At 41.3% G+C, this 27470-nt stretch overlaps 1 protein-coding gene across 7 annotated transcripts in view; it reads right to left on the bottom strand.

Annotated features, from left to right (window-relative positions):
- The window catches only part of WDR7 (WD repeat domain 7), a 307789-nt gene that overhangs the window by 220482 nt on the left and 59837 nt on the right, over positions 1–27470 (bottom strand). For 6 of the 7 annotated variants that reach the window (XM_084832958.1, XM_084832957.1, XM_084832959.1 and 3 more), the window contains 4 exons: positions 20458–21224; positions 18932–19020; positions 9800–9918; positions 7148–7271 (listed from right to left, as the gene is read on the bottom strand). In XM_084832958.1, coding sequence (XP_084689084.1) covers positions 7148–7271; positions 9800–9918; positions 18932–19020; positions 20458–21224 — 1099 coding nt within the window. Of the gene's footprint in view, positions 1–7147; positions 7272–9799; positions 9919–14163; positions 14254–17506; positions 17510–18931; positions 19021–20457; positions 21225–27470 lie in introns of all 7 variants that reach the window. The other variant, XM_084832964.1, reaches the window with a different exon arrangement.

Raw genomic sequence — 27470 nt, 5'->3', positions numbered from 1 at the left:
CATTATTTTATTGTCAATGTTTTTAAAACTGTTTTACCGTGTGAGCCACCCTGATAACTTTTTGTTACATGGCACAAATAATGTAAATAAAGAAATACTTTATGTGTGCTGTCCACATGGGCTCTGACACAGTCTGCTCCAAACTAAACCCAGGCAAACATATTTTAAAAGCTTTCTGGACACTTGCTCTATTGCAGAGATATGTTCCCGCATTCATGTGCTGTGTTTTGTAAAGCTCTTTATTTCCATTAGCATTATAAAAAGCGCAGTTCTGCAGCAAATCAGAAAGAGACTAATGGCACAAATCAATATCATAGTCTTCAGCACAGCTAATATTAGGCCATTTATTACAACAATGTTCGCTAACATGACTAACGCTATGGTATTATCAACAATTTCAAACATTCCACCCATCCACCCTTGTGGTCTCTCCCCCTTTCTTTAAAGACAGTTTAATGAAACTTTCCTATGAGGTAATCTGTGTCATACAAAAGCTTGGGTTATTTAAAATATGTTCCAAAACTCACTTTCAAATAGATCCGATTTAACAAATATTCTACTGAGTTTTAATTGCAAGCCAAAACAGCTGTCCTCCAATCCAGCCTGTTAACTGTATACAATTAAATCCAGCACCTAAATACGGGTAATGGAGGAAAAGGTATCACATCAGGAACCCCATAGCCCCCAGATGTTTACAATGAAAAACATTTAAGTTCAATGGAGACTTCATGACAAACCACATTTGAGGAATCTTAACTGTGATTTAGTGTGATATCTCAATTCATGAACCATGTTTTGCACTCTGCCAGCAAAACAGAATTCATGATTTGTTTGAAACAGGGTTTGCCAACCATGGTTTGTGCTAACTATGGCTTGACATAATATTTAAATTGATGAACAATAATTACAGCTGTCCCTCTATTTCCACAGGCTTGTGTACCATAAAATAGTGCCTTGTTATAGGATTACAAGATGAGTAAGTGTTCTTTTTGCGAGTACTGACGGAACTGTTTCCAGCAGCAGAATGATAGCACTGGATCCAACCCAATGTAACCTAAGATAGTCATGGCTCTAAAAATTTCTTTTCATTGTATTTCATATAACTGCTTGTTACATTTTTATATTGTATAGTGCCTCTGAAGGAGTATTTATATTTCAAATGTACTGGGTTCAATAAAGATATCTCTGTGCCCTTGGCAGCTTCCCTCCCTTCTTTTTCTGTTTCAAATATGTAGCTTGTGCACTCAACAAAACTGCATGCTACATTATATTTGTTAAGTCTTTACAGTGGCGTAAAGCTGATGGTTGTTTTTGCTACAATAGGCTAATATGGTCATCCTTGGGAAGTGCATCATAATCTTATGACTCGGGGCTAATTTGCATGGCCACTTTGGGAGGTGAAAGAACTATAGCAAGGAAATACTTGTCCTCAATATTCATGTGGTGAAATCAGTGATGGTACTGAGCTTCGAAATGAGCGTGGTCAGGTTCTAAATGTGAATTTCGACAGTTCAGACCGCGTCCCAAAAGACCCGTGTCAAGTCACACCTAGACCATTCTGGAGCTTGGCCTGGCTTGACATGGGTTTGTTTTGCCCCTACCCCACCCCTGCGACAAGCTCTCATGGATGCTGCACCCACCCCTTTCCGAAACTTACCATGCAACATGGTAAGCAGTGGGATTACCAGGAGTGCAATGGAATCTATCTCAATATGGGCTCAAAGGTAAAACCGTATTGTTCTGAGTACTTTCAAAATTAAATTATTTTAACCAAGCTCATTCCCAATCAGTGTGGAGGAAACTGCCTTTCACCAAGTAAAATAAGACTTGTGGAGTAATATAATAAGTTACCACCTAAGAACTTAAGAGCCATGATATGGATCAGACCAAGGTCCATATAATCGAACATTCTGTTCCCACAATGGCCAACCAGGTGCCCCAATAGGAAGCCCACAAGTAGGATAGAGTGTAATAGCGTCCTCCCACCCATGTTCCTCAGCAACTGGTGTACACAGGCATATTGCCTCTGTCTGATACTGGAGGTAGAATATAGCCATCAGGATTAGTAGGCATTGATAGCCTTCTTCTCCAGGAATTTGTCCAATCCCCTTTTAAAGCCATCCAAATTGGTGATTAGCACTACATCCTGTGGTAGCTAATTCTATAGTTTAAGTGTGTACTGTGAAGAAGTACTTCCTTTTATCTGTAGTGAATCTCCCACTAATCAGTTTCATGGAATGACCATAGGTTCTAGTATTAAGAGAGAGGGGGAAAATGTCTCCCTATCCACTTTCTCCACACCTCCTAAAAATTACATGTTTAGTTTAAAAGTCAATTTTAAAAAAAGGAATTCAAAGGCACACATTTCAGCAACCATGAATCCCTTCTCACTGGTGTGTAAAAAGGTCATTTTACCTTACCACAATAACAGCTGGGTTTGGATACTACAAAACCATAGTTCATCATGACAAGAGTGGGCTGCAGTGAGCCTAGGGCTTGTGCACTCCCCTCTTCTCCTCTGGCATGGCTGCATGGAGGAATTCAGAAGCTTTTGCTTCCATTTTTTATTATCTGAAGCTTGTTGTTGAACTGTGGTTAATCTACTCTGTCGTTAAACCATGGGTTATGAAGCTAGCTTGTTTCAAACAAACCATGGTTAAGATTAACCACAGTTTAGGGTTTCATTTCATTTATTACATTTCTATACCGCCTAACAGCCACAGCTCTCTGGGCTGTTCAGGCATAAAACTAAATTGCAGTTAAACCAAAAACAGAAGGAAAAGCTTCTAACGCCCTTCCTTGACACCACACTAGAGTAGGAGAGGGGTGAGGGGAGAGCACAAGGCCAAGGCTCACTGAGTCTCATTTTGGTCATGATAAACCATGGCTTAGCATGGCATCTGAATGTAGGCAATGCATTATCCAATCTCCTTATTTCATTGAATTGTTTAACACAAATAATGTTCATGTTAAACATAAGGCCCCAAATACTACAGTTATTTTTTTACTGAAACTTGTTCTTGGAACAGCACAGAATGACTCTATGTAAATCTAAATTATACATCCCATTTAGATTTAACAAGAACATTACACATCTTCAAAAAAATCAATTGGCATTTAACATACAAGCACTCGTGACAAAAAGAAATTCAATGAATTTGGGTAAAGCATTTCTCATTGTCATAAAATGTGTTATATATGAATGTGGCACCCACTTGTGGAATGGCCTCCCCTGAGAGGCTCCACTGCCACTTATATTTAGGTCCGTTTGGTGCCAGGTGAAGACCTTTCCCCCCCGCAAGCATTTTAGTCTCTCCATTCCTGTTGTTTTAAATTTGTTGCTATATTTTAAATCTTAACACTGCTGCCGGCTTTTATTTTGGTTTTATACCACAGTTTTAAAATATTAAAGTTTTACGTGATATTTTATTGTGCTGTATTTTATGGTTTTAATTGTTGTGAACTGCCCAGAGAGCTTTATTTATTTATTTTATTTATTATTGCATTTATATCCCGCCTTTTTTCCTCTTGCAAGGAACCCAAGGCAGCTTACATTATCCTCCTCCTCTCCGTTGTATCCTCACAACAACAACCCTGTGAGGTAGGTTGGGCTGAGAGTGTGTGACTGGCCCAAAGTCACCCAGTGAGCTTCCATGGCCGAGTGGGGACTAGAACCCGGATCTCCCAGGTCCCAGTCCAACACTCTTGCGACTACACCACACTAGCCCAATTGGCTATTGGGCAGTAAAGAAATGTATAAATAAATACATGTCAGGGTGGACACTGAGCCCATAGAATCCCAGAGTAGTTCTGATTCTGAGGAAGAGCAGTCGCTCCTGGGAGAGGAGCGTGCTCCTCTTTCCCAGGGCCAACAGCTGACGGAGATTCCTCCCACCAGCATTCCTAGCTTAGATAGTAGTCCAGGGAGTGACAGAGCGCGGATAGCAGACTTGGTGGATGCACGACGCCGACGCAGAGAGCGGCGCCAAATGGAGGGCGCAGAAAGGAGGCATAGTGCCCGGTTGGCGCGCAAACAACGGCTGCGCCCAGAGGATCCAAGGGAAAAGGGGAGGGACTCTCTCCAGTCCTTAAGTTCAGGGGTCTGCCAGTAATTCCCTTTCAAACGGGGGCCAACTGTTCCAACTTAGGGCATAGGTACTGTGCTGCTCAGATCTAGTTGCAAACAGTAGAGTTGTTAAGTTGTAAAAGAAGAATAAAGTTTTGAAAGGAATCCCTTTGTCTGTGTCTGGACTTGGCTACTGGATGAGACTGAGAGAGGCCTCCAAGGAGCCCTTGACAATACATACCTAAATTAGAAATAAAAAATTCTAACACACCAATAAATGAAAAAGCTAAATTAATTCAGTTGGGTTGAAATAGTTGCATAGAAGTACAACATTCATTAAATCTGGGTCAGATTTCACTTGTGAGATACATCCTGATGCACCTACCAACATATGCACATTCAAGACAGATCAGGATATATATATACACACACACACACACTGTTGTATTAATTCGAGGATACATGATGTATTTATTTATTTATTTATTAAATTTAGTAATCGCCCATCTGACTGGTCACCCAGCCACTCTGGGCGATGTACAACCCACCATAAACAATTTAAAACAATAAAATTTTACCATAATTTTTTTTTTAAAAAAATACCCTAACCCACCCCAAATGCCTGCCTGAACAACCACGTTTTTAATGCACGACGGAAGCTCATTAAAGAGGGGGCATGACGGAGTTCCCTAGGGAGGGAGTTCCACAGAGTGGGGGCCACCACAGAGAAGGCCCTCTCCCTCGTCCCCACCAGTCTAGCTGTCCTGGCTGATGGGACAGAGAGAAGGCCATCTGAGGCTGATCTTGTTAAGCGGCCTGTCTGGTGTTGCTGGAGGCGCTCCTTAAGATAGGCTGGGCCGGAACCATATAGGGTTTTAAAGGTCAAAACCAACACCTTGAATTTGGCCCGGAAAACAACTGGTAACCAGTGCAACTCCTTCAGCACTGGAGTGATGTGATCTCGCCGGCGGCTGCCTTTAATCAGGCGAGCCGCCGCGTTCTGTACCAGCTGCAGTTTCCGAACCGTCTTCAAGGGTAACCCCACGTAGAGATTGTATTCATATAGTAGTCATTAATGTATTTGGTCACCCTGATCTAGACTTTCAGTTATCCCCTGCCCTACCCCGTGAAAGGAAGAGAATCTGATCTATATCAAGTCCCCTTAGCCCCTCCAAAATTTCAACTGTGGTAGGGAGCTGCATGAGCACAGCATAAGACCAAGAGGACAACAATTGATGCAAGGCAAGCTAAGGATGCAAGAGGGATCCACATGCAGAAACCTGTTTCTCCATACATTTACTATCTAGATCAGTAACTGTATTACAAACACACACACACACACACACACACACACACACCTCTACAAAAGAATCTATATGAATAGTTCCAGTAGTTGGAGAACAGAACAGGGCTTTTTCTCCAGTAGCCCCGGTATTACAGAAATGGGCACAGACGGCTTTTGAAATATCCCGCAAAACATTTTTAAATGTTTTGTAGTATGTTCTGTAATATGTATACTGTCTTACTGGATCCATTTTAGAGCACTAAATGTGCTGAATTTAATGTGCTGAAATATTGTTCTCTTGCATTATCACTGAATTTGAAAAAGACAGATAAAAGGGGGTGGAGCGAGCTTGAATTTGGCATCTATTATAATTGTTAGATGCAACATACCCTTCAATGAATGGACGTATTTTAAGCTAGTGAACTGCAACACTCTCGTCCTACCATTAATGTGCATAGCACATCTGGCAACAGCTGCTGCTGCTGGTGTAGGGGCACTTGCACATATTATTACGATGACACGAAGTCATGCTAACACATGTGTAATATCTACACAGTGCCAAACATCTTGACATTTGCCAGTCCTCAACATTTACTTCACAGTGCTACGGCTCCCAGGATGTGACTATAGTTCTAATGATCTTTTTCCACCCAAGTGCATGCGCAAAGTATTATTTTCCCCCTATTCCCCCTATGAAATATATTAATTTCAGGGATGGCGGAGGAATCCGGGGGATCAGGTCCGCCATGCTTTTGGCAGATAGGCCCCCTGGACTCCAGCTCACTTGTCTGTGAGCTGGCCCGACTTGATCTGTGTTGAGTTGGGTGAGCTTGCGGATTTCCACTGCTGGCACTGCCATGCACACACCCCTCTCACTCTCCTTGCTGATGCTGTCACTGGCAAGGAGAGTGTGAAGGGTCTGGGCACAGTGGCGGTGGTGCCAGCAGCAGTAAGCAGCAGCAGCAGGAGTTCCTGCCACTGCTGGCAACATCGCTGCTGCATGCAAACCCCTCACACTCTCCTTGCGGACACTGGCGAAGAGAGAGCAAGGGGTTTGCACCTGCCACCACCACTGCCACCATGCACAAACCCCTTGCACTCTCCTTGCCAACAATGGCAAGGAGAGCGCAAGGGGTTTACACACAGTGGTGGGTGGTGGGCAGCAGCGGCAGGAGTCCCCGCCACCGCCACCCACCGCCATGTGCAAACCCCTCATGCTCTCCTTGCCAACACCCAGGAGGGCCCCAGGAGGAAGATGGAAAGACTTGTGCACAGCCACCCACTGTGGCTGGGAGTCTGCAAGTTCTGGCAGGAAGGTCGAGCCGGTGGCTCAGGGAAGATCTGTCAAGCCCAAAGAGGGCCGGATTTCCCCACGCCAGACATCCCTAATTAATTTTTACGGTTACTTTAGTGTTATATTCTGAAATTAATGGAATGTTGCCACGGAATGTCGCCAGATGGCAGGCCTTCTTGGTTGCCGCACCCACTCTCTGGAAAAACCACCGCCGTGTAGTTTGGAAGATAGAAAGTATGGCATGTTTCAAACACCTCCTGAAAACACCCAGGCTTTCCCCAGCTTGTAATTAAATTAATCATGCTGTTCCAACTTACTGCTCCGTATACCGCTCTTATAGTAATCGGACTGTATTTTAAATGTGATTTTAATGTTTATATGTAAACCGCTGAGGGCTTTCATTATATTTATTGGTATAAAAATATCACAAATAAATAAATAAATTTCTTAAAGCCATTATTTTAAAGAAAATCTGGCTTCGGATTACATAGATAATACTTACGTGATATAACACTGTCCATATACTGTGGTAAATAGGGAGCCCACATGTCAATTGTTTCCTTCCTCCCTGCCTGTTCAATTCTTCTCAGTTCTGCTAACAGCAAGGCCTGGGCAGCTTCTCTGACCTGCAAATCCAACCAGAACAACTGTTTGCAATGGGACTCCATAATATTCATGTGCATTCGTAAACTCACCCAAGCAAAACTCTCTGGGCTTCAAAAAGTATCTTCAGTTAAGCAAGTTAAGGAATAATTCTAGGGGAAAACATGTATAATGCAGTGATACAAAATAAATTGCACATTGGCAGCTACTGATAACTTATCCAGGCAAAGCCACAGTTTGTAAGATAAATAGCACTGACTTAAAAGTGCTCTTTTTGCAGATCCAGCAAGCTCACTGGTGAAGCCTGATATGCCTCTATCATCCTTTTAGGCACAAGATCATTTGTCAAAGTATTATTCTCTTTAGTCAGTTCAGTGTCCCACAAGTAGTCCTAGGTCTACCTCACACATTATATGAACAGCAGGATAGGAGGAGCTGCTGTCCTATGGCTTCTTCCCACCCTGATCTGGCAATATGTAGATGGAAGAACCACATGGGCAAGACCGACGAAATTAACGATTCTTAGACAAATACTAGCTAGCTCACAAGGTGGAACCAACCTGATTCCAGCAGCAAGAGCATACCAGAGCATCAAGGATAGCCACCACTGGCAAGTGGCAACCTCAGCACTATACCACCATATGAACTGGGCCTTAGCCATGGTTTTAAAAGATGACAGAAGTAATTGAGAATCTGGTACAGGCTAGAGTCACAGAACAGTTTTCTAAAAGTAATGGTACTAGCTTAAAATAAGATGAGTATGGATCTTTGTTTAAGAGTTGCTAGGCTGCATGTTGTTTCCAACGATGCATCTCCCACCCCAGCACTCACGACAATTAAAGCTGAAGTGCTATGAAATTTGCTAGGTGCTCACCAGCGATGTTAAAAAAACCCCAACCTTCTCTCTACCAAGCCTTTGGGATGAGGCAGGCTAGAAACTGAAATAAAAGATTAGTCAGGCACAGAGTAAGGTTTTATCAGCCATATGTGCATGGACTCCACCACTACAGCACAACTCCAGCAGCAGACTTTCAATTAAGCCGAGGACCAGCACAAAAACTCTACTGTAAATGTCACCGGTCTGCTCCTCATATATTTCTTTTAAAGCTGCACAATCAACATATTTTTTTTGCCACAACAGCATAGATGTGATGTCAAGGCCAGACAGTCATTTATCAAAAATAGTACATGCCAGCCCCATTTGCCGGCTAGCAGAGTTACATTCAAACAACTCGGCAGGCTCTCTACAAAAACTGGCTTGAGAAAGCTTTTAGCTGAAGGCCCATCTCTTCACTGGAATAAAAAACGCTTCTACAATTTGAATATAGTGGAAATCTCACTGCAAGCATCAAGGATATTGTATTAATTTCTGTCTGCCGCCCTTAGCCATTTTAAAAAATTAAGGGGGCAATCCTATTACACCCGTGCCTGATGCTCGTAAACCTCCGAATTCGGAGGCTTATGAGCATCTAGGGCAGAGCAGGAGGAGCAGCGGAGGTGATTGTCGCCTCTGCCACTCTTCCCACTCTGCATTTAGCTAGATGGACATTTTTGCCCATCTAGCTGGGGCGTTCTGGAGGGGGAGGGAAGGAGGCTGGCAAGACCTTGGAAAAGCTCATATCCTGGCCTCTCCAGTCCCCTCCCCTCCCAGCGGAACACCCCTTGTACCCCCTCTCGAAGGTCCCTTTTCTGACCTCAGAGAAGCAGCTGTCGTGGTTCTCCCTGCACCAGCTGCGCGCGCACGGGGGGTGGGGGGGTGGGGGAGTGGGATGAAGTGGGGGGTGCGGATTCCAGGCTCCAAGATCGAAGCTCTGTCTCTGACCTTGGATCCAAGAATCCAAAGTATCCTATGCCCTCCCCATAGGATTGTTCTCTAAATGACACTTACCACAAATTAAAAATGTTGCCTAGGAAAAAGTAATACTGGTTAAAAAAACACAAACATGCATATCAGCATGTCATATGTATGTATATAGATGTATGTATATAGGGGTGAAAGAGTATACTGGTCAGTGACATAAAGGGTTCTGATCTCCATACATGTCCCTTCCTCCCTTGTGCTCTCCTTTTCAAAATAAGTATAGTATTATTGAAAAGGATAAAAACTAAGTTTACAGCAGTTATTGAACTGCTGATGCATGAAGAGTAAACTAATGTTGTGCAGCTTAATCCAAATACGTTGAAACGGTATGTGGCTTATGAGAACAGAGGCTTTTGGTATTCAGAAGTGGTTCCACATGTTCTGATGGAACAACGGTGACATCCAGTGGCCAGTGAGATTCATCATGCCCTTTGTATTAATCCTGTTCTCTGCAGTCTAGCTTCCCATTTAACTACAATATACTGTTGTCATACAGGGATATTAACTCTCCATTTTACAAAACTGACCTGCAAATTGAATTGCATATACCTATATATAAATCCAACCTTTAAACCAGAATTATAGTATACTTTTCTTGGAACAATATATCCAACATAAAAATAATATTCCCCATGTTGGCCAACACATTCATTTCCCTCCCTACTGCCGCCTTCAATAAAAAAACAGTACCTCCAAGCATCGATCTTGCCATCTACGAGCCAACATTTCAAGGAGAGGTGGTCTAAATTTATCCAGGCCCAACAGGTCAGGGAGCATAACACAGTGCATAGCAGCAAGCTGACTCCATCCTGTTAAGACATAGGCAAAACATATAAAAACTGCCACCCTGGAGGCACTATATCTATTAGCAACCAGAACAGTGTTAATCAGAACATTATCATGGTTTGCCCGCACACCATGAGTACTTCTCAGAATAAATTATATCTCAGGCAACAGGACTGCAGTTGCACTGAATGAGTAACCTGAAATTAACGTATTATAATAAGTGTATGCATGTGAGCCTCTCTTCCTTATCATAAAGGCAATCAAAATTAATTGAAGTTCATATGAACTACATGAGCTTTGTATGGTTGCCTTTGCTTCTGATTTTCCTTCTCATCTAGGATGAGCATCTGCGGTTCTTAACACTTTAGACTGGAAACACTTCAAAAACGGTAGACAAGGTAGTCATAACTGAAACCAAGTTACATTGGGACATTAAGTCAAGAAATACCCCACCCCAAATAATTATCCTTCTATAACATGCACTTGTAAGGTATTTCCTAAACCAACTAAGAACCCCCTTTACTGAGATAAAAAGAAAGCTGGGGGCCGTTGAGAAAAGGGCTGTGTATCAAGAGCCATCAGAAGAATACTGTTTTGTCCCTTCTTCTTCCCTTCCTACTGAACCCCCTCCCGCAATGATGGTCATTATCCAAAACCACACCATAGTTTAATCCCATACACCTACAAAGGATTGGAGCCAAAGGTGTCCTTCCATATGCAGAAAACATCTTCAGCTCAGAGACATCATGGGTACAAACATGCTGGATATATTTATATTTATGACGCTATGGCTACTTTTGCACATAATGATAAGTCAGGATTCCTGGCTAATTCTGGCTTACTATAAATGAATGCAGCCCATTAACTTTTCCCTTCACATGAATGGGTAAAAAGGGGATAGTTAGGAAGGAATAGCTTACCAAACAAGGGATCCTGGTTTGTTGCTCCCAAACAAGCCAGGATTGTAAGCCAGCAACAATGCGGGGGGGGGGGGGAGAGACACTAGCAGCTATTTTCCTTCCACTCACAGTTCTTTGTATCCAACCCATAGTATCCCATTATTGTTTACATCTAAATAGACAGACAGGCAGAGGCATGTACAAAGAGATGCCATTTTAAAAACTAACATCACATTTCACTAGACTGGATACAAGACTCATGCTTTAACCAAACCTTCCTCTTCCACCTAAAATCAGTTTGTTTAAATCAATTGTCTTTGTCATGCTACAGATTGATCACATGATTACAGACATAGAAATACATGAAAACAAAGGCTGCCATCCCATCCTGCACCCACAGGTTCACAAGTCACCTCTAGCAACAGCACAGTTAACAAGAAGTGCTATCCTATGTCCTGTAGGGAGGAGCAAGGAATGTGCTATCCTGCACAACTGGTGAAGGAAGAAGAGGGAAGTGGTGGGATTGAGTTAACAGCTAAAACAGACTCACATCAATGCACACACTCTAATCCCATTCCACTTTATTTCTAGGGAAAGTTACATCTTGTTCAATGTTTTATACTCCTCATGGGTGTATAGAGGAACAGTGATGGAGAATCATTAGATACAACACTGGTGGCTCATGTTTATGATAGATTGTCCTGCATACTCAATGACATAGCAGCAAGGCTGAAAAATATTGGCAATTCCGAAGCATGAGAATCATATTTTTTTTATTTAGAACTGCAGCCATGAATAATAATAAAACAACAACAAAAAGGTAGGTACCACTATCAGTCTTTTGGGGATCTTAGTGACCATGCTATAAACTAAACTACATGTAAGCAAATTATGTGCAGGATTGCAGCCAATATGTAAAGTCAAACCTGGACATTCAGCCATCAAAAACACTAACTGAAAAAAATCTCACACGCAAAAAATAACTCAGTGCTAGCCTTTCAAGCCATAAGAGAAAGTTTTAAATACTACCACTCCACCAAAAGTATTAGGTAAATTCTATTTAAGATGTTCACTAATACATGAGGTAAAAAGCAACCGCTTTCATAGTGGAATTGTTATTGGGTCAATATGCAATACTTCAGAAGTTTATTTACAGTGTTAAGCATAGAAATTCATTTCTTACATGTTACTGTTATAAACTTTAAAGTACATCTAGGTTCGTGCACACATTACACTTTGTTACACTTCTAATGTGTTCTAAAAGCTAGAACTGAAGCAAAGCTATTCTGTTTTGTGCCAAAAGATGTCTCCGCTTTACCTTTTTTTTAAAAAACTGCCCTGTGAAAATATTTGCTTCTTAAATTGCCTTTACTTGGCATTTACTTTACCCTCACTGATGTCATCATGTAGTTAAGACTGATTGGTCATCATTTCACTCACTGTGTGATAGCTGACTGAATGGGATAACTGTGTGACTAATCCAAGAAGGAAAGGAGAGCAACACCCAGGAAAAATCTGAATATGCATATAACCTAGGTGTCTGAGAGAAATTCCTATCCACGAAAACTGAGTTTCTACTCAAAAACTGAAAATGGGCACATTCACTGACATGTGGCAAACCCATCTGTCATTCAGTCACCGCAGAGGTAGGCTTGATTGCTGCTCACTCCTAATAGATTTCTTCTAATCACTGCTTAGAGGAAGACTTGCATCTACTAATAACTAAATGAAGCACTTCTCTCTTAGCACGACAACTAAGGAATATAAGCAATGGGGCTATTTGCATGTAACGGTGGCATGTGGTGGCAAATTGTGGGTTAACTAATTAATTAACCCACAATTTGCAGGGCCACTGTCACTTCCAGTTTGCAGAAACAACATGTACAAACCCAAAGTTGACCTAAGAACAAACCATGGGTTAACTTTGGGGGTTTTAACCCACCAATAACCCAGAGTGTCCAGGTTCAGACATCACACTAACAAACTACACATGGGGCATTCACAAGTTGTTGCTGAAAACTGAAAGTGGCTTGTGTGCAGCACACATCCCCACAAATTGTGGGTTAATTAACCCATCATTTGCCACCGAATGCTGCCATTATGTGCAAACCAGGTTAATGTGTGCCCAACCCAGTCATTTGTGTTAATTGTTGGGAAAAAAATGTCTATTTCTTGTGTAAAAGGAAAACTGAATATATTAAATGACCCTCTGAATGATAACAATTTACACACATAATTGAAAGCGTGTCTGTATCTCATATGGCAAACAGCCAACATTGCATGAGCACACTTCTACTCGCACAATGGCACTTCCCCTTCTTTCCTACTGCACCTTGCCTCCCCCAACTCTGCTCCAGACAGTACCCCAATCCTCTGGAGAAAATTGGAGTTGGGGATATGTGGGGACTGCTGGCAAAGGGGGAATCCATTCTGCCAGTGATCATCTGTTGCACTGGCCAACAGATACAGTTGGATAGAATCCATAAGCAGGAAAAAAAAAATGAAAATGCCTACAAGCAGTGTGATCTACAAATAATTGGAAACTGACACTTAGAATCAGCTTAGCTCCACTGATTTAACAAAGCTAAGCAGAGTTAAGTGCTCAATTTTGGGTCATTTGCAGATCACAATTTAAATCCTTATAGTTGCCAAAAGTCATGATCTTGTAACAGATTCACATACTCGATGAAGGTTGTTCTAAAAGAAAAATTGAGCGGCACAGCACAAGCCTGAGTTAAAAAATAATTCACACATTTTCTGGTTTTTCCTCTCCTGTTACAGATAAAATAATGTCAACAAACCTCTTAAATATATTCCCACTGAAAAAATATCATCTGTATTCAAAAATAAACTTAATTTTCATCACTATTTATTTATGTATTTATTTCGTTTCTATACCACCCAATAGCCGAAGCACTAGGGAAGTAATTCACAAGGTAACAAATTTCCTCTAAGCCCCCAAAGTGTCCCCTCAGTTGTAATTCAATTTCTCAAATCCTCATTCTGCGACCAGGATATTTAAATATGTCATTGTTCTCCCCTTGCCCCCCTTTCCACCACCAAGATGAAAGAGGCTTGACAAATTGAACTTAAAGATCTTAATACATTAAATATAAATTTCTTTCCCAGTCAGATACGTTAGCTGTTTAAGTGATGTACAGTCATCACTTAAAGGCAGCATGATCTGCCCCAAAGGCAGATAAAACGAATCAAGACTAATCATTAGTTGCAAATAAAGGTTGCTAAGTGAAGCTTGTCTTCAAATTGCACAGTGAATGAATGCGTAGATTAAGAGAGGCAGGTAACAACGAGAGAGCAAGTTAGTTAAAAGATAAAAGGGCAAGTAGATAGAAACTGAGGCAAGAATACCTTCATTTACTAAGAAACAGGTATGTAAAGGAGGAGCAGGGTCAGAGCCAGAGTGATCAGCTTCAGTGCTAGCAGAAACAGCAGGAGCAACTTCAGCAGGAAAGAAGAAATAAAGAAGAAAATGAAGAGAGACGTTTCCAGAAGAAGAAGAAGAAAAACTGGTTAGTATTACTAAAGAACGAAGAAAAACAGAACTTTCTGGGACTATATTAACTGAAACTATTACCATACGAAGACCTTCTGAAAAGCGTGTCAGTGACAGAAAAACAAATCATTTATAGAACAGAGGAAGATTATTCAGTTACTTGGATTACACCCAGAAACTTTACTCAAATAATTATTGCACCAATTCCATTTTAAGGAATGGAGGGTGCACAGAGGTGGATCACAACCCTGGCCACAGTTACAGGTCCCTATGGGACACACGTCCCTATGGGAAATACTCTGGCTGGCCTTAAAATGACACACAATTATAACCTCAAAAAAACTGGATATAAATAGTCATCCACACCAGCACCAGCACCCCTCCCCTCCTCCTGCATAAAGCCTAATTTTGAATGTTTTGACCTTTGAAAATTGTTTTAAGGCCAGGCTGAATAAAACACCCTGAAAACTAATCTCTTTAGGACCATGTTAAGATTGATTTAGTGTGTATTCTCAACTACCTTTAGTGAGGAAGCCACTTAAAAGTTAATTGCTCAAAATAGTTTTTGCCAAATTAAAATTTCTGCAGTTTTACGATGACCATTTTGTGAATTGTGGTGGGGTTCTTATTTTTTAATGCGAAGGCAGTCCAAAGGCAGCCATAAACTTTATAGTTTCACTAATGCTCCATGAATCAAATTATCATATGAAAGGACAGGCAGACCTTATGGCACACACCATTCTACAACCAGAGGTCAATGTTAAGATTTAGAGGTCACTAGCTGACACTTCCTTCTTGCAGAGAATTACCATATGTCATGCACAAGCATCTTCAAATTAATCCCTCTCCTCTATTCCATTGCAGAATGACAATAGGCTCAGGCTCCAGAACAGATTAAGCATTGTTTCCTGAATGGTATGTTTGGTTTTCATGCAGTGAACTTCTTTTGTCACTCTAAGACATCTGCATCAAAATCACTTCTTCTATGATTTCCACATCAATGCATCATGGTGGCACGTGTAAAGCAGTAAACCAGCTAGCATGTGTGAACCAAAAACATAGATGCGCCAGAGTTGGTAAAGAACTCACACTGATAAATGCACGGGCTTTCCAAAATGCACACTCCGACTCCAATTGTAAGTTTACTGTTCGACATTTAAGCTTTGCTTTTTGTGATGAGGGTGGGGGAACAGGGCAATCTCTCTGGCTGTCATTGTTTATATCAATCAGTGTAACTGAAAGTAACAACAGCTGGCTTGGTAGGCCAGAAGCACTGGGCTCTCTGGCAATCTGAAAATGAACACTGCACACATCAATTACACTCGGCCTCTCTCCAACTGCACTACTAGTAACTAAGTTAAAGTCAGAAAAATATGTAACATGTCACAGGGACCACTTCTAGCAATAGAGGGATAATGAGAAAACCCTTACATTGAGTATGCAGGCTACAATATGATATTTAGGACAGAGGCACAGAAAGAAAACTCAGGATCAAGATTTCATAATTAAAAGTCTTCTGGCTGTTATTTTTATGACTTATGTTTAGTTTCCTTATTTATTTTCAGGGCAGAAAGCAAGCAATTAGTCATGGATTTGATAGTATGAGTTATGTATCAAAGCTTTGTTCATTAATAGACATTCAATGGGGATGGCATTTTTGTACAGCTTCTCTGCGCGCTTTGGTTTAGATAACACGACACTGAGAATGTTCTTTTACAACACACAACATGATTTGTCTGCTATTCAGAGAAGGAAAGTCTTTTTCATCATAGTATCACATGCAGTGAAATACTGCAATGTTTACTTTAATATTAGTTCATTTGTCCATTAAAAGCAAGACAGTGAGATGACTGAAAGCTATTATTCACTTGAGAGTTCAGCTGTTAAGTTGACTTTATAAAGATGGCAAAAGTGTTTTCAGCTTCCCTACTATATTTCAAAAGGGAAACTTCATAGAAACCTCATTTGAGGACTCTACAGACTTCTGTGTGCATGCATGCCCAATTTCTAGCTTGCTTCTCTTACATGCCATTTCACAGCCGGGCTACCACGTTTAGGGTTTATGCACTGAAGTTGAGTATATTGAAATGTGCAACATTGATTGCATTTTAAATACAAAAAAAAACAACCCCTCATTAAAAGAGGTTACCAGATCTAGGCAGGAGAGCCCGCAAATTTTGGCACAAAGCTATTAGCCACATATATGAGGCATTACAAGCATTTTTATTGACCACCTACAGAGAAAAACCCACCACGTTTTATTTATTTAAAACATTTCTATCCCACCCTATATCATTAAGATCTCAGGGCGGCATACAGATAAAATCAAAATATGTGTTTTAGTAAAATATGTGATTATCCACTCATCTAGTATGGATAACAATTGCCTGTATGCAAGCAGACAAGAGGCAGTAGAATAATATGTTTTAGCATGCACACCTTGGGTTGTGAAAGAGCTGTACGGTATAAGCCGCAACCCTATACGTGGTATGGTCTGCAACCCTTCTGGACTGATGCTAGCAGAACCAGCACAACCCACTTCTTATTTGGGGGGCACTGAGACCTAGTGTTGAGGAAGCTTTGTGGGTTCATTCCTGGTTCAAACTAAGTCCCCTCACCAGGGGATACAGCTCTTGTGTAAAAAGAACAGCTGAATTGCTGCAGCTCTTGGGCCTTCTTCATGTGCTACGTTTCTTTTCTTTTTTCACAATTTTAACATGCATGCTAGAAACACTCAGCAGCATCCAATACTGCTGCTGCACCTCCACTAGTTCTGTTGTGCCCACAGAATCTACTACTAGCGCAACAGGAACGAGAGCTTCTTAAAGCAACTCCAGAAGCTAGCGGAAGCACGTTTTCCCCAGAACGGGAAAGGTCAGCAGAGCTCCTTTCTGCAAGCTCTGCTGACCCGCACATTCCAGAAACATGTGTTTCTACACTTTCTGCTTGCGCCTGCAAGCACAAGCTCCTTGTTGTGTTAGTCATGCCAATACGTGGGGCCCCAATACCGCCCATTAGTTGTGTCTACACAAAAATGCTTCTTCTCACATTTACAATGCAGTGCTGCTGTAACAAATTCACCACCTTCCAACAGGCATGGCCACTGCCTTACTATGTGGGAAGGGGAGCAGTAGAAAGGAGATAACAGTTGAAAACTCACTAAACAGGCCAAGCAAAATTGCCGCTCTATACTTAGACCTGCTTCCTGGGAGGAAGGGTTAGTGCAGGGGTGGGCAACATGCAACCCCATCCCACCTCTGATGCAGCCACCACCCCACCAAAATCTGCCATGGAAAAAACACTAGTAGCAGGAGTGCAGCCTGTGGGTGGATCCAGGAGGGAGAAACACCCTCCCCAAGTTGCCCACTCCTGCCTTAAGAGGTTACACATGGTTGTGACTATGTAACATGTGAAGTGGCCTTTAATTATGAGTGCCAACCATACTAGCATAGGGCAGAATCTGGCTAGATTGGGTTAGAGGGAGGGAGGTGGCCTTTAGTAAGTGAATGAGGGAGAAGGCTATAGCATCCACTCAGAAAGACATATTTATATTGCACCATGAACAAAAGCAGTATCATGAATGGAATGTACAGCTACTTTTAAAAGTTTTTATAAAAAAAGGTGAGATACCTTTTTGCCCAGATGTTGAGATGTCAACACTCACATGTATCACTTTCAGGGAAGTAGAACAGCATGAATGAGTTCGTTGACAAACTCAAGGGCTCAAACATTATTGGATCCATGCCCCTGTGTGGACTCTCCAGGGCGGGGATGGGAAACACCTAGTCCTCCAGAAGCTGTTGGACTGCAACTCCCCTCACCATTGGCTTTGCTGGCTAAGGGTCAAGGGAGTTGCAGTCCAACAACATCTGGAGGGCCATATGTTCCCCACCACTGCTCTAGGGTCTTTCATAGATCATTGCAGAGTATCTTGCTGCTTACAATTAGCCCACCTCTGAGTACAAGAGAAAGCAATTCTGCAGGATCAGTTATACCAAGAATGAAAGAGATAATTTCAGAGTGAAGTTAGGGATTTCCCCACTCAGTATAACTGATGGCATTAACATGAATGGCAATTATTTCAACCATCGCTTGTTTAGGAACAGCCCTTTTTCAAAACCTGACCACAGGTTCCATGGCAGCTGCAACCCCTTGTTGACTTCCAACTAAATTGCCACGAGTTGAGCTGTCATGAGACAAACTTCACTTGTATCATCTTTTAATACACGTTTGAAACTGCTTCAACATCCATGGTTGCTATTAGGCACTGAAAGACAATCTAGGTTGAATTCAAAGCATGGTGAATCAGATGAACATGATCACCATTTCAGCCTGCAAAGTGCTGGAAGTCAGCAGGGGCCAATTGGAAAACATAGCTGCTATGGACTCAAAAGACTGTATGCATACAGCCGACTTCAGTTTCATAAATCAGTTAATGATCAACATTTCAACTCAATTCCAACACAAGAAATAGTGTTTTGCAATCTGTTGTGAAGGATTATTTTAAATTCAAAGGCGGTGTCAGAATGCTTCTTTTTCAAAACCCAAAAGGAAGGAGATATCAGTCAAGAATATTCCAGTGAGTCCAACTGATCTCAAATATCTCAAGGGCCCTGATGTTACCTTGTTTAATAAGCCCTTGGGCTGCTGGACTAGCAACTGGAGCAGGAGTCTTCACTTTAGCAAGCTCAGGAGTCCCTGGTCTAGGTGGTCTATAAATAAAATTATTGAGAATTGAACATATAAGATCAGGAACTATTGTACACTTTATAAGTTAATAGTTGGCAAGGTGTCACGTAAGAACATCTTAAGAATGGATCAAATCTCCCACCACACACACACAGACCTCAGGACCCTTTTCATTCCTTCCCACTCTTTTTTCCAACCCATTCATATCCACTTACTCCCCAGTCTCATTACTTTTTTCATTTTATTTCCTACATTTTATTATATTGTCCTCTTCTTCCCTTTCAGGAGCTTTTTCAGTACACTCCTTAGGTCTTATGACAAGGGGTGATGGAGAATTCAAAGTGTTGGTGCTGACCTTTAAAGCCCTAAACGGCTTGGGGCATGAGTATCTAAAGGAACATCTCCCCCCACTATGAACCTGCCTGGACTCTTAGATCATCTTCAGAGGCCCTCCTTTAGGTGCTCCTGCCAAAAGAAGTTAGGCAGATGGCTACAAAACAGAGAGCCCTCTCAGTTGCAGCTCTCTTTCAATGGAATATCCCCCCCCCCAAAAAAAAGCCTGGGATCCACACTGTTATCATTTTGGCACCAGGCAAACACATTTCTCCTTTCCCAAGCAAGTTAGATTTTTAGTTTTTTATTGTTGTATTTATGGTGCAGTATCCAACGCTGCCCATGTACCAGCAGAACCCACCGCTAGAGAAATGGGAAGCTAGCAGTTCCTAAAATAACTGAAAATGACTGAAAACACTTGTTTCCAAAGTGGGGCAGGTCAGTGGAGCTCACAGAAGGGAGTTCCACTGACTGACCTGTTCTGGAAACAAACATTTTGACTCATTTCAGGGGCTGCTTAGGAAGGGCTAGCTTCCTGTTGGGCTGGCGGTTGGACCCAACAGAATGAGTGGAGGTGCGGTGGCAGTATTCGATACTGGTTTTAACTTTTTTTTATAGCCACCCTGAGAATGTTTTGTTACAGAGCAGCATAATTAATTAATTAATAACCTCAGTTCTTAAGGGGTATCTCATTAGTGACTATTTTATCATGGTGCTTTATCTTTAAAACTAGACACAAAATTAGTTGTCAAGAGCTGTAACATGTCCCAAGTATGAATAGTGAAAATAAACCAGGATTCGTTTTATTAACTTAATACCTGCTCCCCAACATAGCTTTCACCTATTTGAGCTGTAATTAAAAATATTGATTGAAACACCATCCCAAGATAGGGTCCAATTACAAACACCTAAACATTCATAACTTTCAAACAAGCTGGACTAACATTAAAGGTCATAACAAAGAGTGGAAAAAGTAATCAGGTTATGTGTTTATCACAGGGATGCAGTTCAACAAAACCATGATCTAGCAATAAAGATATACTATGGAAGTGGGAGGGGAGAGAGAGAGAGAGAGAGAGAGAGCAACAGATGAAACAAGTATCTGAAATTGGGTTTTTTTAAGGTACCTGGTTGGTCCCTTCTTCATATGATCTCCAATAAATGTTGCATTTGTCATACTCATCAAGGTGTTTGCCAAGGAGATAATGGAGAGAAGATGCTGAGTAGTGACTGCACGTGAAATGCCGTACGTACCCCTGATATGTCCCTCTGGGAGAGACACAGATTTTCCTACCTCGAGCTCACTAGAGGGCACCTTGCCTATAGGCTGATTGTATCCAGGAAGCATCAGAGACATGTGACCTCCTCTTGAAAGCAAGCCAAAAGAGACAGAACAGTGAGGCCTCAACATGCCCAAACGCTCACTGCAAAGCTCATCTAGAACACAGTTCAAGCCCCATGCATGAAGGCATGACATAAAGAGCTTGGCTGTGTCCATGGTTAGGTTATATTCTAAGAGAGTTAGTGGCTTAGATTTGCTGGATCGGTACTCTGGATCACTGTCTTCTCTTCTCTGCCTGGATTCCTCATCATCATCGTCCTCATCAAGAAGATGTTCTTTTATGTTCTCTTTGATTGTTTCTTTGACCTGCTGGAACAGGACTGCTGCTCGTTTGCCACCCAAAAAGGAACCCCCTTTGTCAGAACTGCCAGATGCTTTCTGTAAATTCTCTGGGGAAATAAGGGCTGTATTAGGCCTCGAGGCTTCTTCAGTTAGTAGCTGAATAATCAGAGCTTCCACATCAAAGAAGAGCACATGGACATCTGGGTCTGTTAAGTTAGTCTTCAGGGCTTGAACCATCAGAGAGTTGTGGGAATATTTAGGCAAATTTCCCTGCAACAAACACAGAATAAAATTATCTTTTCAGCTTATGCTATTCTCTTTATGGGTTTGTGCACAATATAACATGGGCATCTTGGATAGGAAAACTTGACACAGTTGTAACATTTGAAAAACATGAAATGTGAGTGATTTAAGATTATTAAATGATCCTGTTTAAAGTTAAAAAATACTATTACATGTTCAACACCAAGAAAAGACTGAAAACATGAAGACAGCATGTATTAGGTATTTGTGATATTTTTTCCATGCCATTTTAAATGTTATGAACATACATCTACTGGGGTGTCTGTTACGTTATGTTTTTATGTGATAGTGGTGGTCCTGCAAGCTGTGCCCAGGCATATCCAAAATTCACAATACCATTATTAGGCCCATTCAAAAGCCACAAAAGAATGCACAAGCTTTCGAGTTCTCCCTTCTGCTAGCTCCACTGACGTGTTCCATTCTGGAAACGAGTTTGTTTCTGGTCATTCAAGGGAGCGCTAGCACAGGCAGCATTAGATACTGTCTGTTATACCCTACAGAGCTATCAGTGTACAACTGGAAATTCGAAGGCCTACAACACAATCCTATATATGTCTCTTCAGAAGTAAGGCTGAGTTCAACGGGGTTTACTCCCAGTTAAATGTGTACATGACTGCATCCTTAAAAAGATTTCTGCTTCTTAACTTTTGAATGTAGGTCCTCAGAACAGTTGCTCAACCCACTGTTATTTTTAATAACATTTTTTTAAAAATCTCAAATTAAACAAAACTCACTTTGAGATAGTAAAGACTGAACTAGAACACACATGCGCTTACCACTCTTAAATGCATGCTCCATGAGACTTATGGAGCTAAGTGGATTGCGTTACTCTCTGGGGTAGGGATACGCAATCTGGTGCCCTCCAGATACTTTGAACTACAACTTCCATAATCCGTTACCACTGGCCATGCTGGCTGGGGCTGATGGGAAATGTCCCCCAACACATCTGGAGGACACTACATCACTTATTCCTGCTCTGGGAGTTCTGTTTTCAAGTTTTCAAAAGTTGCTTTGTTGATGTCCAGTTCAGCCCTTAGAACAACACCCTGGCTTCAGCCATCTCTTCAAAGCCCTGACTTGCTAGTTAGCATCATGTGTGTCCTTGGTTTACCAAGGAAAGGAGGAGGGTGAAGACATACACTAGTGGAGTGTAAAGAGTATTCAGCTTGTGCCAAATTAAACTCATCTCGGTATCAATCCAAGGGGGGTGGGGGCCAAGTAGTGAAGGTGAATATTATTCTGTTTCTATTGCCATACAGCATACCTGTACCAGGTTGAGAATGGCTTACAGCATCTGAAAACCAAGATGGTCGCCAATGATAGAGGAAAGGAAGAACCTGAGGTATCACCAGATTCTTCTAGCTTCTTTTATTTTGATCCATTTCACTATCTCTTAGATATGCGGTATAAAAGGGTATGCGGGAAGATTATGCAGAGGTCTTGGGAATCCTCTCTATCCCTTCCCTCTCTCAAGTCCTGCCCCATACACTCTAGCCCAGAGGTCATATTTAAATCAGACCAGGATAGGAAAGCATACAGTCTGGTAGTATTTAAAGCGTCAGTCAAGAGCCAGGAGTTGTTGATGGTATCTGTCCCTGTGACAGTTTTCCCTCAAAGCAGCAGTAATCCAGGCTGCTTTCTAGAGCTCCTCCCGTTTTATTTGCTCTCCTCCTGACCTCAGTCCTGCAGATGCACACTGCCTGGCCAATGCGCATATCCAAAGAGTTTCCAGACAATTGCTTTGTTGGGGGGGGGGGGGTTGTTCCCCACCACCACCACATTGTTTTTCCGCCCTCCCCACATGCTTAACTGTTCATGCAGGCAGCTGCCTGTCCTGGAAAGTTCACAGCTCTAATTGCACATTATTATCCAGGCCTAATGCAGAGGCTGCAAATGACAGCAGTGAAAGTGACACACTTTCCCTCCTCCTCTGCCCCAGTCTGGAGAAGCTCCTTCACTATAATAGTGAAATTAACAAAGCGCTTGAAACCTCTACAGTGGCAACTTCACTGATGGTGGGGAAAGCTCATCCATTTCACCACTTCTATTTACAACCTTTGTACATAATTCTCTTGTCTCAAGCAAGATTTTAACAATATCCCGCACCCACAAGAAAAGGTTTCAAAGAGCAGCAATAAAACTGACAATCTCAGAAGGCCAGTCAGTGTATAGGTGACACTGACAAGGGGTTATAACCTTCTTGCCAATATCACCTTTAACCTCTACCGTGAAGGGACTTCTGGGAACTTGCTGCGGAGGTAAGGGATGGGAGACGTTTGTCAGCTATACCCCGTCCTTTGGAGACTTTGTACACAAATCGCTTGTGCAAGATGTTGCACATCTCTGAGCAGCAGGCGCATGAGCACATGCATCTAGCCACCTTTTTTAAAGAGAAATTATACTGGATAGAATCAACAATAATTAGAGTCCATACCTCATTATGACCTCTCAGCAGAACCGCTTAGAGATATTTATAAATATGGACAGTGGTAATAATACTTTATATTTAAAAATAAATCTATTAAATAAAATGATGATGATGATGATGATGATGATAATAATAATAATAATACTATAACATCTGAGCCAAGAATCTAACCAGGTTACAACAGCATCACTTATTAAAACCCAAATGATACTCCCTTTATATTCAGATTATATAAATTCAATTACCTACCAAAAACTGTGGGGGAGGGGAGACTTCACACATAGCATTACTTAATTCTCTTTTCCCCATGGGTCCTGGTACACAATCTCCACCATCAATGTCCAAAACAGTATCATCTAAAAATTTAATTCATGCAAAACTACCAAGGCCAATCTACTGATTAATCGGTATGATCACTTAGTCAAACTGAGAGGCCGATTTTTATCTGGAATTTAATTAATGTCCTTTCTTTAATGGTATTTATGGTGTTCTTTGCTGGGGATATTTCCCTAAGACAAATTATATGCACATCTCTTGATTCAGGCAGAATCCTAGAGTGGATTTTCTAAATAACAATTTCTCCTTACATGGTCAAGAAAAACTGTTTTCACTAAAAATGCCCTCAACTTCACCAATACTGAAATACTATTAATCTGGACCAGATTAATCTGGTATTCTGATTATTTATGTATTTATTTAATTTCTATACCGCCTCACAGCTGAAGCTCCCTGGGCAGTTTACAACAATTAATAAAATACCCCAGCATTACAAAATACAGCATGATAAAAGCAGTCTAAAAAAATTTTAACACACAGAAATTAAAATATAAACAGCTAAAACAATTTTAAATAAACAACACAGTATGATGATTTAAGCCAACACAGTACTGTGACTTGGATCCCAAGAACCAAAGTGATGTTCCAATTACAGAACACGGCTTTCTTGTCCCATCCTCCCTTGAGTCTACAGTGTTCTGCCCCAAAAGCAATTGTGAGGACTTGAGGAGGACCCTCAAGAAAGGTGTGTGGGATATGGTGCAGAAGGCCAGGTGGTCTGGTAGGGCAATGCCACATCAGTGGTGGCATCTGAGGGAGTTCTGCTGACTAACTTCTCTGGCAGTTTCTTTTTCAAGTTAAAAAAAAAAAAAAAGCTTTCATTTAGGACGTTTTTCATCAACTGACCTTAATACTGCTGCTAATGCTGCTTTGTATCTGGTTTTAGGTTTATGGAAATTTGCTTTGTATCCTGGTTTTAAGGTTTACATTTTATGTTTGTTCGTTTATTTGATTTAAAATATATCTTGGCCACCTTTCAAGGCAGAAGCCATCCCAAGGCGGCTTACAACAATAAAATACATAAAAACAATTAAAATAGTAAAAGTGATAAAATATAAAAACAATAAAAACAATATTTATTTATGTTGTGGCTGTGGTCGTTTTTAGTATGATCTTGTTCAGTTTTAAAAGCTTGATAACTGTGTTCTATATTTTAAATTGTTTGTATACTACTTCGGGTACTTTTGAAAGTAGAGAAAGAGACTGAGTAAGTTAAAATAAAAAGTCATATCTAAAAACTGGTGAATATCCAAATTTTGTGAAACAAATAGAGGAAAATTAAAGAAAAACCAGCTCTACTCCTTTAGTGAAACATGTGGTAACTTAGTTTAGAAGCAAATTCAGGATAAAAGAATTAAACACAGATGAGATGAAAGCATGAATGGCACGGGCACTATTTTCAGCAGCATTCTTTTATATGTACTATGCTGTTTTTGCATGCAGCATGAAAAGTGCATTGTCAGAGTACTTTAAAATACCAGAAAATTATTATCAGAAGTTTCATTTTGAAAGAGAAGGGTTGTATGCATATTCCATCATGGGAGTGTGCTACCCTATTCAATGAACTGGACACTTCGTGGGATAATGATAGGAGGACTGAGATCTGAGGCAGTAAAATAGTATTGGAAATATGGCAGGTTAATACAATCTGCTAGCAATCCCACTGCCCAGTTTTGCATGAGTGGGTCTTACAGATTTTGAACAGAGCTGAAATCTATATACCTGGGTGTGGGACTGCAAATTAAAAAACTGCACTGCTTTATGAATACGAACCTTAAAATCCAAGGAAAAACGTACCTAACAAAAAAAATAAAAATGGATCTCTGATGCCCTCTGCTGTCCAAGTGTCAAACCTACTTAGAAAGCAAGACAACCCTTTGTTCAAAATAATATCACTCGACTTCTCAGCATACTTTTACGTACAGCCATCTCAGTCCTAAATAGCAGTGCCAAAGTCGTAACCACAATGCCACCATCACATCACACTGCTCAGAGCCTCAAGCACTTCCTTCTAAAAGCCTATATGGCTAGGGATTAGCATTACTACAGAATATGTCTGCTAACCATCATTCCCAAATCTCTGAGGAAATGGCACTCCACAGTTAAAGAATGGTATCTAATGGGATTGGGACACAGGAGAACGCTGGGGCTGTTGAATATCGTGGACAAAACACATGAGCAAGTGTTCTGTACCAAGGCAACACAAATGGAGCCCAAGAACAGCTGAATCCTATGGTCTGGATGAATTATATAAAACAAGTGAAACCTGCAAGAAAACGTTTCTTAATTATTCCATTTCTATACCAATAGCTGAACGTCGCAGTGTGGAGTGCTGCTGTACAGGATTCCAGCCACTCTTTTCCATTCCCTCTCCCACCCTAATTTTCAATCCATCCACCCACCCCCACCCAAAGTCAGTCAGCATTCCACAGCTACTGAGCATGTTTACTGGGCTGTTTGGGGGAAAGGTTTGCCATCCCTAAGGGGTTTTTTTCCCTACACATCTGTTGTACATTGGTAGATATGTCTCTCTCTCTTGTACACGGATGGTGCCATGCTGGCTACATAAGGGTCTGGCACTCAGGTGGAGGATTGAGATCGCTATTAGCATACAGGGAATGAATAAATATATTCATATTTTTCATAATATGAAAAATATTATTTTATTATATTAAATAATTAGGGCAATTCGCCCTAATTCAGTTATCAATTTGCCTTCAGTTAGACTGGGGAGGAACAGCGTTTACACAACACTGAAACCTGCCTCCTAGAAAGCTTGAGTAGTGCCCCCCTCGCTTAGATTTCCCCAGGAATCACTCGTAGATTTTCTATCGCACCATCATAGTCTTAAGAACTAGAATCATTTTTTTTAATGAAGAAGCAGAGAAGTAGAGAATCCACTGTGTTCCAAATTCTAGCATGACTCACAATCATGGAATACACTAACCACTTCTGCCCAGTTCCCCAGCCCTCTCTGAATTCTGCTACCTTTGATCAGTCCAGTAGAGCAACTGGAAAAAAAATACTAGCACTGCTCTGGTATCCTCCGATATTGCCTCACTGCCTCCCTTGGCATTTGAACTTCCCAATGTCTAACCTTAAAGATCTCCAGGATGAAACTTTCCATATGAATGGTTATACTTGCCACACATGACAACCATGACAAGCGCACCTAAAAAAGCAGTATGCGTAATAGACAAGGCTGGCACTTCATTCCGAAGCAGGGGACTCTGGGGAGAAAGCATAGCAATTCTTCCACCATCTAGGTAGAGACCTGAAGTTTTCTATTTGTACATCGATAGTGCCCCTTTACTGTATCCAGGCAGAAGGGCACTAACTGTAGAGCATTCTTATGGCCCAGTTCACACGTCACAACAACACAGGGCCAGTAGCGAAGCAGGAACTCTGGACTGTTGGAGGAGAGACAACGCAGAGTTCCCAGTCTACAC

Source organism: Heloderma suspectum, chromosome 2 (genome assembly GCF_057233095.1).
Source record: "Heloderma suspectum isolate Gila_16-S chromosome 2, 16-S_ref, whole genome shotgun sequence".
Taxonomy (NCBI): Eukaryota; Metazoa; Chordata; class Lepidosauria; order Squamata; family Helodermatidae; genus Heloderma; species Heloderma suspectum.
The sequence above is the reverse complement of the archived record's forward strand: the minus strand, read 5'-3'. Positions and strand labels throughout refer to the sequence as shown.